Source organism: Pelodiscus sinensis, chromosome 28 (genome assembly GCF_052426305.1).
Source record: "Pelodiscus sinensis isolate ZL-2025 chromosome 28, ASM5242630v1, whole genome shotgun sequence".
Classification (NCBI taxonomy): Eukaryota; Metazoa; Chordata; order Testudines; family Trionychidae; genus Pelodiscus; species Pelodiscus sinensis.
The window spans coordinates 6,249,673-6,262,967 of NC_143079.1; the positions used below are offsets into that span (position 1 = coordinate 6,249,673).

Sequence of the window (13,295 nt, forward strand, 5' to 3'; positions counted from 1 at the left end):
TCCGCCCGCCCCTCCCTTCACGGGCCCTGGCTTTACGGGTGGGTCACTGTAGTAATATCAGTAGGGAAAAAAATACACGGACAAAACCCAGCAGAACCTGGCCACCCCGCGTGTGGGCAGCAGTCAACAAACTGTGTCATGAGCCACACACGGAACCCACATGGGCCTGCCTGCCACGCTCCCGCACACCGCTCAGCACGCCCGGCTACAGGGGCCTTGTGCATCTCTGCATGCTGCGTACCCCCGGGGGTGCGTCACTGTCCCCGCCCCCAGCACCATCGCACAGCTCCTATTGGTCAGAATCTGGCCAATGGGAGCTGCCTGGGCCATGCTTGCAGTACAGGCAGCGCACGGAGGGTCCTCCCTGTAGGGGCGCGTGGGGCATGGAGACACAGCTGGCCTATTTGAGTGGCCCTCCTTCACCCCCAACCTCCACACCGAATCTCCCAACCCCCAAGCTCAAGATCCCTCCCAACCCCCGCACCTACTCCTAAACCCTAATCCCCTACCCCAATCTCTGCTCTGCACCTAGGCTCCGTCCCAGACGCCGCCCCTCCTGCATTAATATCATGGAAGAGTGTGGCTCTTGCCCACCCACCAAATTCTTGGTGTGGCCCCCTCCAAAATTATTGCCCACCCCTGGATTAGTCCATTAGGGGTTTGGAACGGGTCCCATATGAGGAGAGGTTAAAGCGACTGGGACTTTTCAGTTTAGAAAAGAGGAGACTGAGGGGGGATAGGATAGAGGTCTATAAAATCATGAGTGGTGTGGAGAGGGCCGATAAAGAAAAGTTATTTATTAGTTCTCTAAATAGAAGAACTAGAGGACACCAGATGAAATTAATGGGTAGCAGGTTTAAAACTAATAAAAGAAAGTTCTTCTTCACACAGCGTGTAGTCAACCTGTGGAACTCCTTGCCAGAGGAGGCTGTGAAGGCTAAGACTATAATAGAGTTTAAAGAGAAGCTAGATAATTTCATGGAGGTTAGGTCCATAAAAGGCTATTAGCCAGGGGATAAAATGGTGTCCTTGGCCTCTGTTTGTCAGAGGCTGGAGAGGGATGGCAGGAGACAAATTGCTTGATCATTGTCTTCGGTCCACCCTCTCTGGGGTACCTGGTGCTGGCCACTGTCGGCAGACAGGATACTGGGCTAGATGGACCTTTGGTCTGACCCAGTACGGCCGTTCTTATGTTCATTTTGCCTATAATCTGGGCTAGCTCTGGGGTCCAGCCTGGGTTTCCACTGTGAAGTGCTGGGTTCCAGTGTGACGCAGACGCATTCGTGAATGAGTTTGATGGTCTCAGCTTAGTCCCTATATCATGACCCTCACGCTGGGCCTCGGAGCCATCACCCCAGAACGGATGGAAGGGCGGGTGGATTAGTGATTGGCCTGGGGTGTGGGGTTGGTTGGGCTGGGTCCGTCGCTGGTGTAACCGAAGGCGGTGGTGTTACACCAGGGGGATTTGGCCTGGGACGGTGAGGGTCCCCTGGACTATAGGAGATGGTCACACCTCTGCCGTCGCTGCTCTCATGCCCCTAGGGATCAGCACCAGCCTGGCGGCCAGGCGGCAGCGGAAGAGACAATGGAGACAGGTGCGGTCTCGGAGCCGCCGTGCAGCCACCTCCCGCCATGAGAGGGTGTGGCCGGACGGGGTCATTCCCTACGTGATCAGCGGGAACTTCAGTGGTGAGTGGGGGCGATTGGCTGGGCCCGCAGGGAGCAAGTTTCATTGCCAAGCTGTGCTCCTACGTGGCAGCAATGTGGCCCAGTGGTTACAGCAGGGGATTGGGAGCCTAGACACCTGAGTTCTCTTCCTAGCTCTGCCCCAGACTTGCTGTGGGGCTGTATATGAGCAGCTTTGTGCCTCAGTTTCCCCAGCTTTTAAAATGAGGATAATGATGACTCGGACCCTACCCAATTTATGGTCATAGGATTTTTTAAAAATAATGAATGTCATGATTTCAGATATCTGCACCTGAAATGTCTTGATGGTGTAACTGCAGGGGCCCTGACCTAAAAGAGGTGGTGGTGGGGAATAAAGTTAATTTAGCGATGGCTGCTGGCTGGGAGCCCAGCTCTGAAGGCGGAGTGGTCGCCAGCAGCAGCACAGATGTCAGGATGGCCTGGTATGACATTGTCCCCTTTCCTTTTGTGCTGCTGCCTTCAGATCAGGGCTCTCTCTGGCCCATCAGCTGCTGCTTTCCGGCCACCCAGCTCTGAAGGCACCAGCACAGAAGTCAGGATACCCTGGTCTGGTACTTCTGCCCTGCTGCTGGCAGGCTGCTGCCTTCAGAGCTGGGCTGCCTTCAGAGCTGCTGGGTGCCCAGCCAGCAGCTGTTGCTCTCCAGCTTTGAAGGTAGCACAGAAATAAGAGAGGAGCACTGCGACCTTCCTACATTACCCTTGCAAGCCCCCACCCCGCTGTGCCCTCCTTTTGAGTCAGGACAAAAGTTTGAAAAATGCTGGTGAAATGAGCATCCTATCGGGAACACGTACACGAGAGGCCACGTTTCACAGGGGAGATCAGATGTCACGGTCTGTGATGCATTTTTCCCGGCTGTGAATGTGATCGGACGCCAGTGATGACTCTTGCCTCTTTTGGTAAGAGGCCTGTAGATTGTGAACACAGCTGCTGGGTGCAGGGCTCTTTGGAAAATCTGGCCCTGCAGTTCCACATTTCCACGTAAGAGTGAAAGATTGTTGAGCACGATGCTCTCGCAGGTGCAATAGGGTTCCGTGCCCCTCACCCACCTCTGCAGGGCCTGTTGTGATGATGATCGGTATTACCGTAGCACCTAGGAGCACTAGTTATGGACCCGGGTCCCCTGGTGCTAGGTGCTGTACATTCAGAGAACAAACACCCCACGGGGCTTAGCGTCTCAGTAACTGGTCTCCTCCTGCCTCTCGTGCAGGGAGCCAGCGGGCGATTTTCCGGCAGGCCATGCGCCACTGGGAGAAGCACACCTGCGTGACGTTTTTGGAGCGCAATACCGAAGAGAGCTACATCGTGTTCACGCACAGGCCTTGTGGGTGAGTGGGGCTGGGGACCCTGTTCCCCAGAGCCAAGGTGGGAGCAGAGTTGCGCAAGCTGGGAACTAAGACTGAGACTTTGCAAAGCAGCCTAGGGGAGTTAGGTACTTGCTTTACTTGGAAACACAATAGGAGCACCTGACTCCCATAGGGCCTCTTGGGAAACCCCAGCCTAAAAGGCTGCGTGCAGAGCTGAAGCGCCCCATGCCTAGAGATGAAAGCACAGCCATGGGAAAGCACACTTGTGCTCTACTCCGCCGCTGATTCGCTGGGTGACCTTGGGCAGATCACTTTGCACCCCTGGGCCTCCATTTCCATATTGCACAGTGGTGGTAACAACACGGACCTGCTCCCGCAAGGGACTAAGGGGGCTTATTGTGTGACGTGCTTTGAGATCCTCTCATGGAAGGGATTGGGGGGGGGGGTTGGATTAAGAATTATAACATAGAACCATAGAGCTGGAAGAGACCTCAGAAGGTCATCAAGTCCAGCCCCCTGCTCTAGGCAGGACCAATCCCAACTAAATCAACCTGGCCAGGGCTTTGTCAAGCCAAGACTTAAACACCTCTAGGGATGGAGACTCCACTACTTCCCTAGGGAACCCATCCCAGCGCTTCCCCACCCTCCTAGTGAAATAGATTTTCCTAATATCCAACCTAGACCTCCCCCACTGTAACTTGAGACCATTGCTCCTTGTTCTGCCATCTGTCCCCACTGAGAACAGCCTCTCTCCGTCCTCTTTGGAACCCCCCTTCAGGAAGTTGCAGGCTGCTCTCAAATCCCCCCTCACTCTTCTCTTCTGCAGACTAAACAGACCCAACTCCCTCAGCCTCTCCTCATAAGTCATGTGCTCCAGCCCCCTCATCATTTTGGTTGCCCTCCGCTGGACCCTCTCCAATGCATCTATGTTAATTATAAAAATTTGCTGTCCTGCGGGTCTAGCCCAGGGTGTGTCCAGTGACTGCAGGGGGTTGGTTCTGAGCTGGAATGAGTCTAGCCCCAGAGGTGAGCTCTTGTCGGGGCTCTCGGAGTCCCTGCAGCCTGGCCAAGGAGCTTTCCTGATGGTATTTTGGCTCGTCCACGTCCAGTCCTGGCCTGAGCGCAGGGCTGCAGAGAGGAAACACGATTGCTCTTAGGAGTTAACCCCAGGCTAGTTCCAGGCAAAGATCCAGGCCAGGTCTTACTCCATCCTAACGTTCCCCCATCCCCACCTGGAGCAGCTTCTCGCACCCCTCCCCCCACTTTCGCTTTTCCAGCTTTCACTTTTCCATCCCTCAGGCAGCTGCAGCCCTGGCTGAGTCTCCCCGGTTTCCGACGGGGCCCCTACTGGAGTTGGAGCTGCAGGGGCTTTCATTGAAATAAAGCACGGGCAGGCCATGAAAAGTTTCCACGGAGTAACGCTTTCCCATATGTGCTGCCTCCGGCGGAGGTGCTGCCGCGCTATTGTGCGGTGGCAGCGTCCTGCCCATGCAGGGATGATGGATGGAACCTAAGTCTAATCCCAGACCAGTTAGCCCCAGGGGAGGTGTGTACCTTTAAGAGCATTAACCCTTCGGAGACTGGCATATTGGCCTCTGCCCCTGAGCACCAAGGAGTGTTGCTGATTGGCTGGCAGATTTCTCACTCCTGCTACGCATGGGGTTGGATGGGGCTCTGATTCCCCCTTCCCCACCCCCAGGTGCTGCTCCTACGTGGGCCACAGAGGAGGGGGACCTCAGGCCATCTCCATTGGCAAGAACTGCGACAAGTTTGGCATCGTGGTTCACGAGCTGGGCCACGTCATCGGCTTCTGGCACGAGCACACACGCCCAGACCGGGACGACCACGTCTCCATCGTCCGGGAGAACATCCAGCCAGGTAAAGGCCCCTGCACGCCTCTCTCCTCCATTCCTTTCCACTGCCCTCCCCTCTCCTTCCTCCCCACACCTGCCACCCTTGAGGATGGCAGCAGTCGGCCCACGCTCGAGGGGAGAGAGCTAGATCAAGGACACGTGTGGCTTATCCGGGTTCCTAAGATTTTCCCCACCTGGGGTCAGTTTATCCTGTAAGTTGGGTGCTTGGGTGGCCACCCAGGAGAGATTCAGCTGCTGCCAAGCTGATTGGAACAGTTGCCCACAGCATGTGTTTCTATGGGTGGTGCACATCGACACATGCCTTGGTGCATATAACAAAATTTATTCCGCAAATGGATAGAAAAACGCGTTAGAGGGACTGTTGCCTGGCCTCGTCTTATTTGTGCCTCTGTCTCCCCCGCTTTCCGCAGGGCAGGAGTATAACTTCTTGAAGATGGAGCCCGAGGAGGTGGAGTCCCTGGGGGAGACGTACGATTTTGACAGCATCATGCACTACGCCAGGAACACCTTCTCCAGGTAGGAGCCCACGGAGAGGTTGCTTCATTCACTTGCTCAGCCCACGCGTGCGCACCTGGCCTCTCCCCCCCGCAGCTGCTCTGTGACAGCCACGCCTGGGCCGATGCACCCTGGAACTGCCCCAGAGCTGAGCCTGGCCCGCTGTGCAAGACATACTGGCTAGGGTGAAAGTCCTCGCAAGGCGCTGGCTTGTTGGCCAGCTCGGACGAGGATAATTGTCCCTGCTGCTCTGGATCCAGACTCCTGGCTTGGAGTGTGGGGGTTTGGGAGGGAATGCGCAGGAGGAGGCAGAGAAAATCCCTTGACTCAGGCTTCGGTGGGTGAGTAGCTCCTGGAGAGCTGCTTGGTCCTGCCGTGAGGGCAGGGGACTGGACTCGATGACCTGTCGAGGTCCCTTCCAGTTCTAGTGGTCTAGGATTCTATGAAAATGAGACCCCCCCCCAGCCCAGTTCATTGCAGACGTCTCTCCACTGACACCCCTTGTGTGGGTGCGCCGGGCGCTGGGCCAGCTGCGCCTCGAGGCAGGCCCCCCGTTTCCTCCCTCAGAGGGAAGGCTGGGGGCAGGTGAGCACAGACAGGCCCCATGTTCGGGCTGCGTCCCACAGGGGCCGGTGCCAGAGGGGCACCTGAGAGCAGCTCCCGAATCAGCCCGAGCTAGCTCCCCATTAAAAGCCCATCGCTAGGGCAGGCCCAGCAAACCACTCGGTCAAAATAGGCTCTATGGCAGCTGGAGCTGAGTCAGGCCCGGCTTTGGGGCAAAGCGGTTCCTAGGGCCCCACTGCCCTGGCTGGGAACCGCCCGGCTGCACGGCACAGCCGCTGTCCATGGCCACCGTGGGCCCCATAGACTCTTTGGCCGGGCCCACGCTGAGCGTTTACCTGAGAAATGTGGGGCCCGGCCTGGAAAACCCTGCGTTGCCATGGGGAGGGAGAAGGCTTTGCTCGCCCAGGCTGCACAGCCCTGCCTCCCACAATTCCCGTCTTCCTCCCTGATTCAGCCATTCTTTATCCACCGCGGTTGGGGAAAGCCAGAGAACAGGGCGCCTAGGTATTCGCATGGAGAGAGGGAGGACGGGAATGATGATCTGTTATCCCAGCTCCAAGACAGCCTTTGAAAGCGTCTCCTATGGCCTCTTCCCTTGCCAACGCAGCCTGCTCCCAACAGGGTTTGTCCCGTCTGGATTTCAAGGGTCCAGTTGCTGAGGCGTCCGACCCTTCCGCTAGGAATTTAATTCCTCGACTCATGAGGCACTTCCTGGTTACCAAACGTTTCCTTCAGCCCCAGTTCCTGCCAGCCAGGTGCATCTCATCCCACGGTTTCTCCTGCCCCCTCCAGTGCTGGCAGCAGCCATGCTGGGCTCCCCCCGAGGGGCCTTGGCGCAGAGAGAGACGCCCCGAATGGATTCTCCCTTGCCCCGAGCCGCATTGGAATCCTGATCAGAGGCATGAGAAATCCCCTCAGGAGAAGTTTCTGAGGCAGCTGCAGCCGGGGAAAGGGCTTTGAAAATGCAAATGGCTAATTAGGATATCTCAGAATCGCTGGGCGCGAGCCAGCCGCACCGCCGCTGGGTCGGCCGGGTTGCAGAGAGCTGACGGTGTTCTCTGCTGAGCCAGGGGCGCTCCGCGGGATTCCTCCTTGTGCTGCCGCTCTCGGGGTTTGTCAGTCTTCTCCCAGGGGAGGTTGGCTCGGCGGGGGGGGGGCTGTGAATTCCCGTCGGTGCGCGCTCGGCAGACGCCTGTCACTGCAGGCTACGAAGGTGCAGCTGGTGCAGTTTCTCCGTGATCTGCCTGGCGGGTTTCACCAGGCTCCCTTGCCAGCGTCAGCCCCGCTGGCAGGGACATGACGCTGGGTTTTGCTTTCGTAAGAGATACACTGTGTTCCCCAGGTGGCCTGAACCAAACCTGCCCAACCCACCTGTTACCCTGAGGGCCGGATTAATGGGGTGGCTAGCGGGGCAGCTGCCCCGGGGTGCCAACCTATGGGGGCGCCTGATGGCAGCTGTAAGGTGCGCAGCGCATTGGGGGGCAAGGCCGTGCATGCGCCGTGCGCCCGGGGGTGGAGCCGCACATGTGTCCCGCTGGCCGGGGCGCAGGAATGGCTTGAGCCCGCCTGGTTACCCGTCATGGAGACAGGGTCCTTCTGGCTACTCACCAGGGACTATCACAGGCCAGGGGGCCAGATACAGAGTCAGGCCTGCGTTAGCAGGGTGTTGGCAGATTCTGTGAGACTAGTCAGAATCTCGATTCACCATGCCCTGGGCATGCCGGGCAGGGGCTTAAGTGCTTTGCTGAATCAGATCCAGCAGCATCCTAACTAAACGCTGGCTCCTCCTGAACCAATAGGAGTGGTCTTGGGGCTCTCTCCCACTCTGCCACTGACCGATTGGGTGGTCGGGGGCATGTCACTTCACCTCTCTATCTCACCTTTCTTATTTGATTGCAGCTCTTCCGAAGCTGGCTAGGTGTGTGCATCTCCCCAGCACAAGGGTGCCCCAGTTGTTAGGTGCTTCCAGAATAATTTGAGATGCCTTTGGCTTTGGGTGTCCAACTCGGGACCCTTCCTTGCAGAGGTGTTGGTCATTCTCAGCTCCAAGCGAGGGCCGAGGGGAGGCATGTACCCACCTCCTCTAAACCAGGACAGGGTGGAAATTCCAGGCCAATTCTGCAGACTGTGGCACTGGTTGGACCCCAAACTGTCAGCCATCCAAAAGGTGGGGTCATTTTTGATCTGGGGCGCTGTACATCTGCCTGTAGCTGGGTGAAGTGGCATCTGCAGAGCCAGCAGCCCCGACCACCGAGAGATCCTGGGCCTCCATCGAGAACTTTCCGTAGTCACGGCTGCTTGGCTGTATTTTTTTTTTTTTTAAATAAATTTTTTTTTGGCATTTCCACCCTGCCCTGTGATTTCGTGAAAGCTGGAGGCTGGATATGGGACGTGGGCTGGTGGGCTGCTCCCGGGGTCATTGGCAACTCGCCGCAGGGTTACCGCGGTAGAGCCGGCCCTGAAATGTCACCGCTTATTTTCCATCTCCAGCCAAAGCCTTTTGAGGAGGGAAAGGCCGATCTGGGGCATCCTCAGGGACGGTCTGCAGCACACGGCGCTGCTGCTGTGGAGGATGGGAGTGGGGGGGGGGGGAATATCTCAGCTGCTCGTTTGAATTCTGTGGCTGCTCCCGTCTTCGCCCTGGCAGCCAGAAGGGAGTCCCTGCCAACTGGGTGAAGTGTGTAAGAATGACAGCGCGGGGCCAGGGAAGCGCGCCTGCAGATCGCTCACGAGGACAGGGATGGAAACTATAGAGAAATAAACCTGCCCCTCCCCCCGCCCCGTGCTCCCCTTCCAGATTTAAACACGTCCATATGGTAACAGGAGCGGGGGAAGATTCCATTAATTAGCAACAGATTCCCGACCCGAGCCGGGGAGCTAGTGCTGCTGGCACAGCATCTCCCTTTCTCGTGCTTTTCCATTTTCTTCCATTCCCCTTGCTCTCCGTCCCTTCCCTTCTCCCGCTCTCTGGGTGCGTCTACACAGCTGCAGCGCTCCGGGCCTGCTCTGGAGAAGGAGGCTGGTTTAGTGACCCTGGTCTGGGTGTGAAAAAGCCCTGAGGGGCGTAATCAAGCCGGCCTCTCGGAGAGGTGACGACAGTTCTGTGAATGTACCTCCCCGAGGCTGTAGCTAAGTCACTGGAGAACGCTTCCTTCAGCCTAGCGCCGTCTGCCCCAAGTGTTAGGTCCGTGAAGCCCGAGCTCTCCGAGTTCTGGGTTTTTCACACACACCCCCTCCCGGCCCCCCAGAGACGTAGCGGGGCTGAGGTGGGTCCCCTCTGCAGACCAGCCCTCGGTTCCTCTTCCACACACGTTCTCACTCGTTTTCTCTCCCCCTGTTTCATTTCCTCCCTCCCACACACCTCGGGTCGCCAGATGGTCTCCCAAAAAATACCAGACACGCGGTATTTTTGTCGAGCGCAAAAAAAAAAAAAAAGGAACGCAGACACACACACACACACACACACACCCCACCCCCCGTTCTGACACGCCCAGAGCGGCGATCGCAACCCCAGACTTCCAGGCTGGGAGGCGGAGCCGCCATCGGCGCTGGGGGCCTGTGATTGCGCGGAAGCCTGGCAGGGGAGTCCCAGCCACTCCCCCCGCCTCCGCCAAACTTCTGCGCAATCACAGGCTCCCAGCGCCGATGGTGGCCCCGCCTTCCAGCCGCTGCCCCCGCCCACGCCAGGCTTCCATCCGGTGCGCAGTCGGAAAAATCAGAGAATACCGCACATTGCACGTGTCCGGTATTTTCCGATTTTTTTTTTTACCGGACAAAGTGCAAATACCGGACCGTCCGGTAGAATACCGGGCACCTAGCAACCCTACACACACCCGGCCGGCACCGTGGAATTTGCTGCCTGTTTTGCTGGCTTGTGAGAAGAGGCAAGAAAGAGACACCCAGACACTGCGAGGAGGATGGGCCAGTGCGGGGTCTCCCTGGCAGGAGGACCAGGCGCACTGGCGTATTGGGACTTGGGGGAGCTCAGCTCTTAGGTTTGGGCCTCGCGAGGTGTCCTGGGGGGGAGCCTGGCCCCTTGGGACCATGTGTCTGTGGGGAAGATGCTGCCTTCACTGGTGGAGATACCGTGGGCGTCCCAGGCCCCGGTGGAATTTCCCTAGGGGATGGGGAGGGAAACCTCTTCCCTGACCCCCTCTGAGCTCCGAGTGGGTGGGATAATGCGTCCCCTCCCCTGTGGTTTCGGTCTCTGGTGAGGACAGAGACCACCGGCCCTGGAGGGCCACCCTGCCCGCTGGGGGCTGCGTTTCCGTGACAGCGCTGCACTTTTGTTTACATGTCGGTGTTTTCGTGTTGGGTGGTGAAACACCCAAAGGCCATGGACAGCTGCCCTGCTCTGCACAGCTGCCGCTGGCTGGTCAGGGTGATGCATGGGGTCACTCCAAAGGCACATGTTCCATCCGGTCCGTGTTAGCCAGGACCTCCTCTGCTCTCACTACTAGCCCCCAGTCCCCCGGCCCCCAGAGCTAAGCCAATACCCAGCAGTCCTCACTTCAAACCTCCTCTGCTCTACCACTAGGCCCCAGGTCCCTCCCAGAGCTAAGATAATACCCAGGAGTCCTCACTTCAAACCTCTTCTGCTCTAACCACTAGACCCCACTCCCCTCCCAGAGCTAAAATAATATCCGAGTCCTCACTCTAAACCTCTTCTGCTCTAACCACTAGACCCCACTCCCCTCCCAGAGCTAAAATAATATCTAAGAGTCCTCACTCTGAACCTCTTCTGCTCTAACCACTAAACCCCACTCCCCTCCCAGAGCTAAAATAATATCCAAGAGTCCTCACTCTAAACCTCTTCTGCTCTAACCACTAGACCGCAGTCCCCTCCCGAGACCCGTACTAATTGAAAGATTAGCCTTGCTGCTCCCACTGCACCCCAAGTCCCAATCTCTGACTGGCAGAGGACACCCTCAGGCCTGAGCTATGTGCCCCTCTCCCCCCACCGGCTGCATGCAGTCCTGTTCTTCCACCGGTGCGGGCTTCCGGCCTGGTCGACTCACTCTCCGTCATGTATACAAGGTGCACGTTAATTACAGGGGCCCCGTGAGCTGGTATTAGCAGCTTGCCCCTGTTCCCCTGGAACAGGGCTGATCGCGCCTGGAATTTTACAGCCCTGCCACCCTCTCCAGGGCGCGGTGTCTGACGCCCACCCTGCGCCCCAGGGGAGGAAGCCAGCCTGCATATTACACCGTTCCCGTTCGTCTGCTTTGATACGCTCCCCACAAGGCAGGCCAGATGACCAGTCCCCTAGTCGCGCAGAGCTCAGAGTGCAGCTGCTCTTCTCTGCTCCAGTTTCAGTCCCCTCCCGTCGGCACCCTTCCGCACACAATCGGGATGGCTGATTTAAATCCGTGGATTTGTTGCTGCCTCCCGCCCGCATGCAAAGTGGCGCAGCTCCCCCGGAACGTTGGTCCCAAGCTGCCGCCCCGGCTCCATCAAGGTTCTGGGATCAAAGCAAACTTCCCTCTGGCTGATAACCAACAGTACTGCTGGCTGCAGCAATAACCAACAATACTGCTGGCTGCAGCAATGCTAAGAAAACACACAGCTCGGCAGAGCTATCACAACACTGTTGCAACAATACAACTAGCAATAGTTGTAGAACAGTTGTAGAAAAACAGCTAGTAACATTCCTGTTAGTATTAGAGGGGTAGCCATGTTATCTCCCGCCTCACTCTTGATTGGTACTCTTTTCTTATGCCTGTATATTTATACCTGCCCCTGGAATTTCCACTACATGCATCTGACGAAGTGGGGCTTTGCCCACAAAAGCTTATGCTCCAATAAATCTGTTGGGGTATGTCTACACTAGTGGAATGAGGAGTAACAGTTAATCCGAACTAAGGACTTAGTTTGGATTAACTTTAAACTGCTGCGTGTAGCCGCGAGCAGTTCGTTCGGACTAAGGGGGATTTAAAAATGACGGCTGGATGGGAACATGCAAATAAAGCCCAGGATATTTAAATCCCAGGCTTCATTTGCAACTCCGGTTCCCTGATTTGCCTACCTAGCTCAAATTAGCGAGCTAGTGTAGACATACCCTTAGTCTATAAGGTGCCACAGGACTCCTTGTCTCTCCTGCTAGTATTGGTACTACAGATGTAGTACAGGTTTGAACCTCTCTAGTCCGGCACCCTTGGGACCTGACCGGTGCCCAACCAGAGAATTTACCGACCCATGGGAGCATTATCAACACTGCCACTGCTTGCTGGGCTCTTAGCATACATTGAGGGGTAAATGAGAGCTTAAACAGCACAGCGCACAGAGAGCCAGGCCTGGTGGCTGTAAACACACTTTATGGGACCGCGGGACACTTGGCCACATCCATGATAAGTGGAATCCGGCTCACTAAACTCATGCCGGACCGTGGAGGGAGCCAAACCAGAGAGTTCCGAATTAGAGAGGTTCAACCTGTAATGCCACTTAACATTTCTAATAGGTTTCAATACTTTTGATACGAGTATTAATGCTGCTGTTATCGCATCTCATACTCATATGTTAATTCATCCTAGTTCTCACATGCAGTGCTCCTTGTGATACTGCACTACTAATACTAATAGGCTATGTCTACACTGCAGGCTTTTTGCACAAGAACACCGTTCTTGCGTCAAAACTTGCGGCGTGTCTACACTGCATGTGCCTTCTTGCGCAAGTAAATGTACAGTAAGACGTCAGAACAGAGGGCTTCTTGCGCAAGAGAATTTCCTCTCCCCTCAAGGAATAAGCCCTCCTGCACAAGAGCTCTTGCACAAGAAGGCAGTGTGGACGGGCAACAGGGGTTTCTTGCGCAAGAAACCTCAATGGCTAAAATGGCCGTCAGAGGTTTCTTGCACAATAGAGCGTCCACACTGCCATGGGTGCTCTTGCGTAAAAGCACATGGTAGTGTGGATGTGCTCTCGTGCAAGACCTTTTGCACAATAACTCTTGTGCAAAAACAATTCTTGCACAAGAAGCCTGCAGTGTAGACATAGCCATATAGTAACAGTGCTAGTGTGGTGTCCCGGCTGCCTCTGGGGACGTTACTGTATGATTCTGTGATAAGAGTCCTGCTTTTCTGTCCTTACTGAATGCTTTTCCTTCCAGTCCGCAAGGGTGACTTATATACTTCCTCTCCCTTCGCTCTGCCAGTCATTCCAGGAAATAATTGTGCTGAATTTTTGTGGCACCTTCTTTAACTGTGTGGCCCTGTTCATTTCTGGGGTAACCCCACCCATGTTCCCTCTAATTTTTCCGTCCATGTGCGGAATAAATTTTATGTGCACCGAGGCATGTGCAGATGTACACCACCAGCAGAAACACATGCCGCCAGCTGGGGGTGTTCTGCCAGTCCT

General features: G+C 56.2%; 1 protein-coding gene across 2 annotated transcripts in view; it reads left to right on the forward strand.

Annotated features, from left to right (window-relative positions):
• BMP1 (bone morphogenetic protein 1) overlaps positions 1 to 13,295 on the forward strand; it is a 99,044-nt gene that overhangs the window by 46,634 nt on the left and 39,115 nt on the right. For both annotated transcript variants that reach the window (XM_075910889.2, XM_075910890.2), the window contains exons 3-6: positions 1,543 to 1,689; positions 2,916 to 3,033; positions 4,712 to 4,890; positions 5,297 to 5,402. In XM_075910889.2, the coding sequence (XP_075767004.1) occupies positions 1,543 to 1,689; positions 2,916 to 3,033; positions 4,712 to 4,890; positions 5,297 to 5,402 (550 nt within the window). The remainder of the gene's footprint in view (positions 1 to 1,542; positions 1,690 to 2,915; positions 3,034 to 4,711; positions 4,891 to 5,296; positions 5,403 to 13,295) is intronic.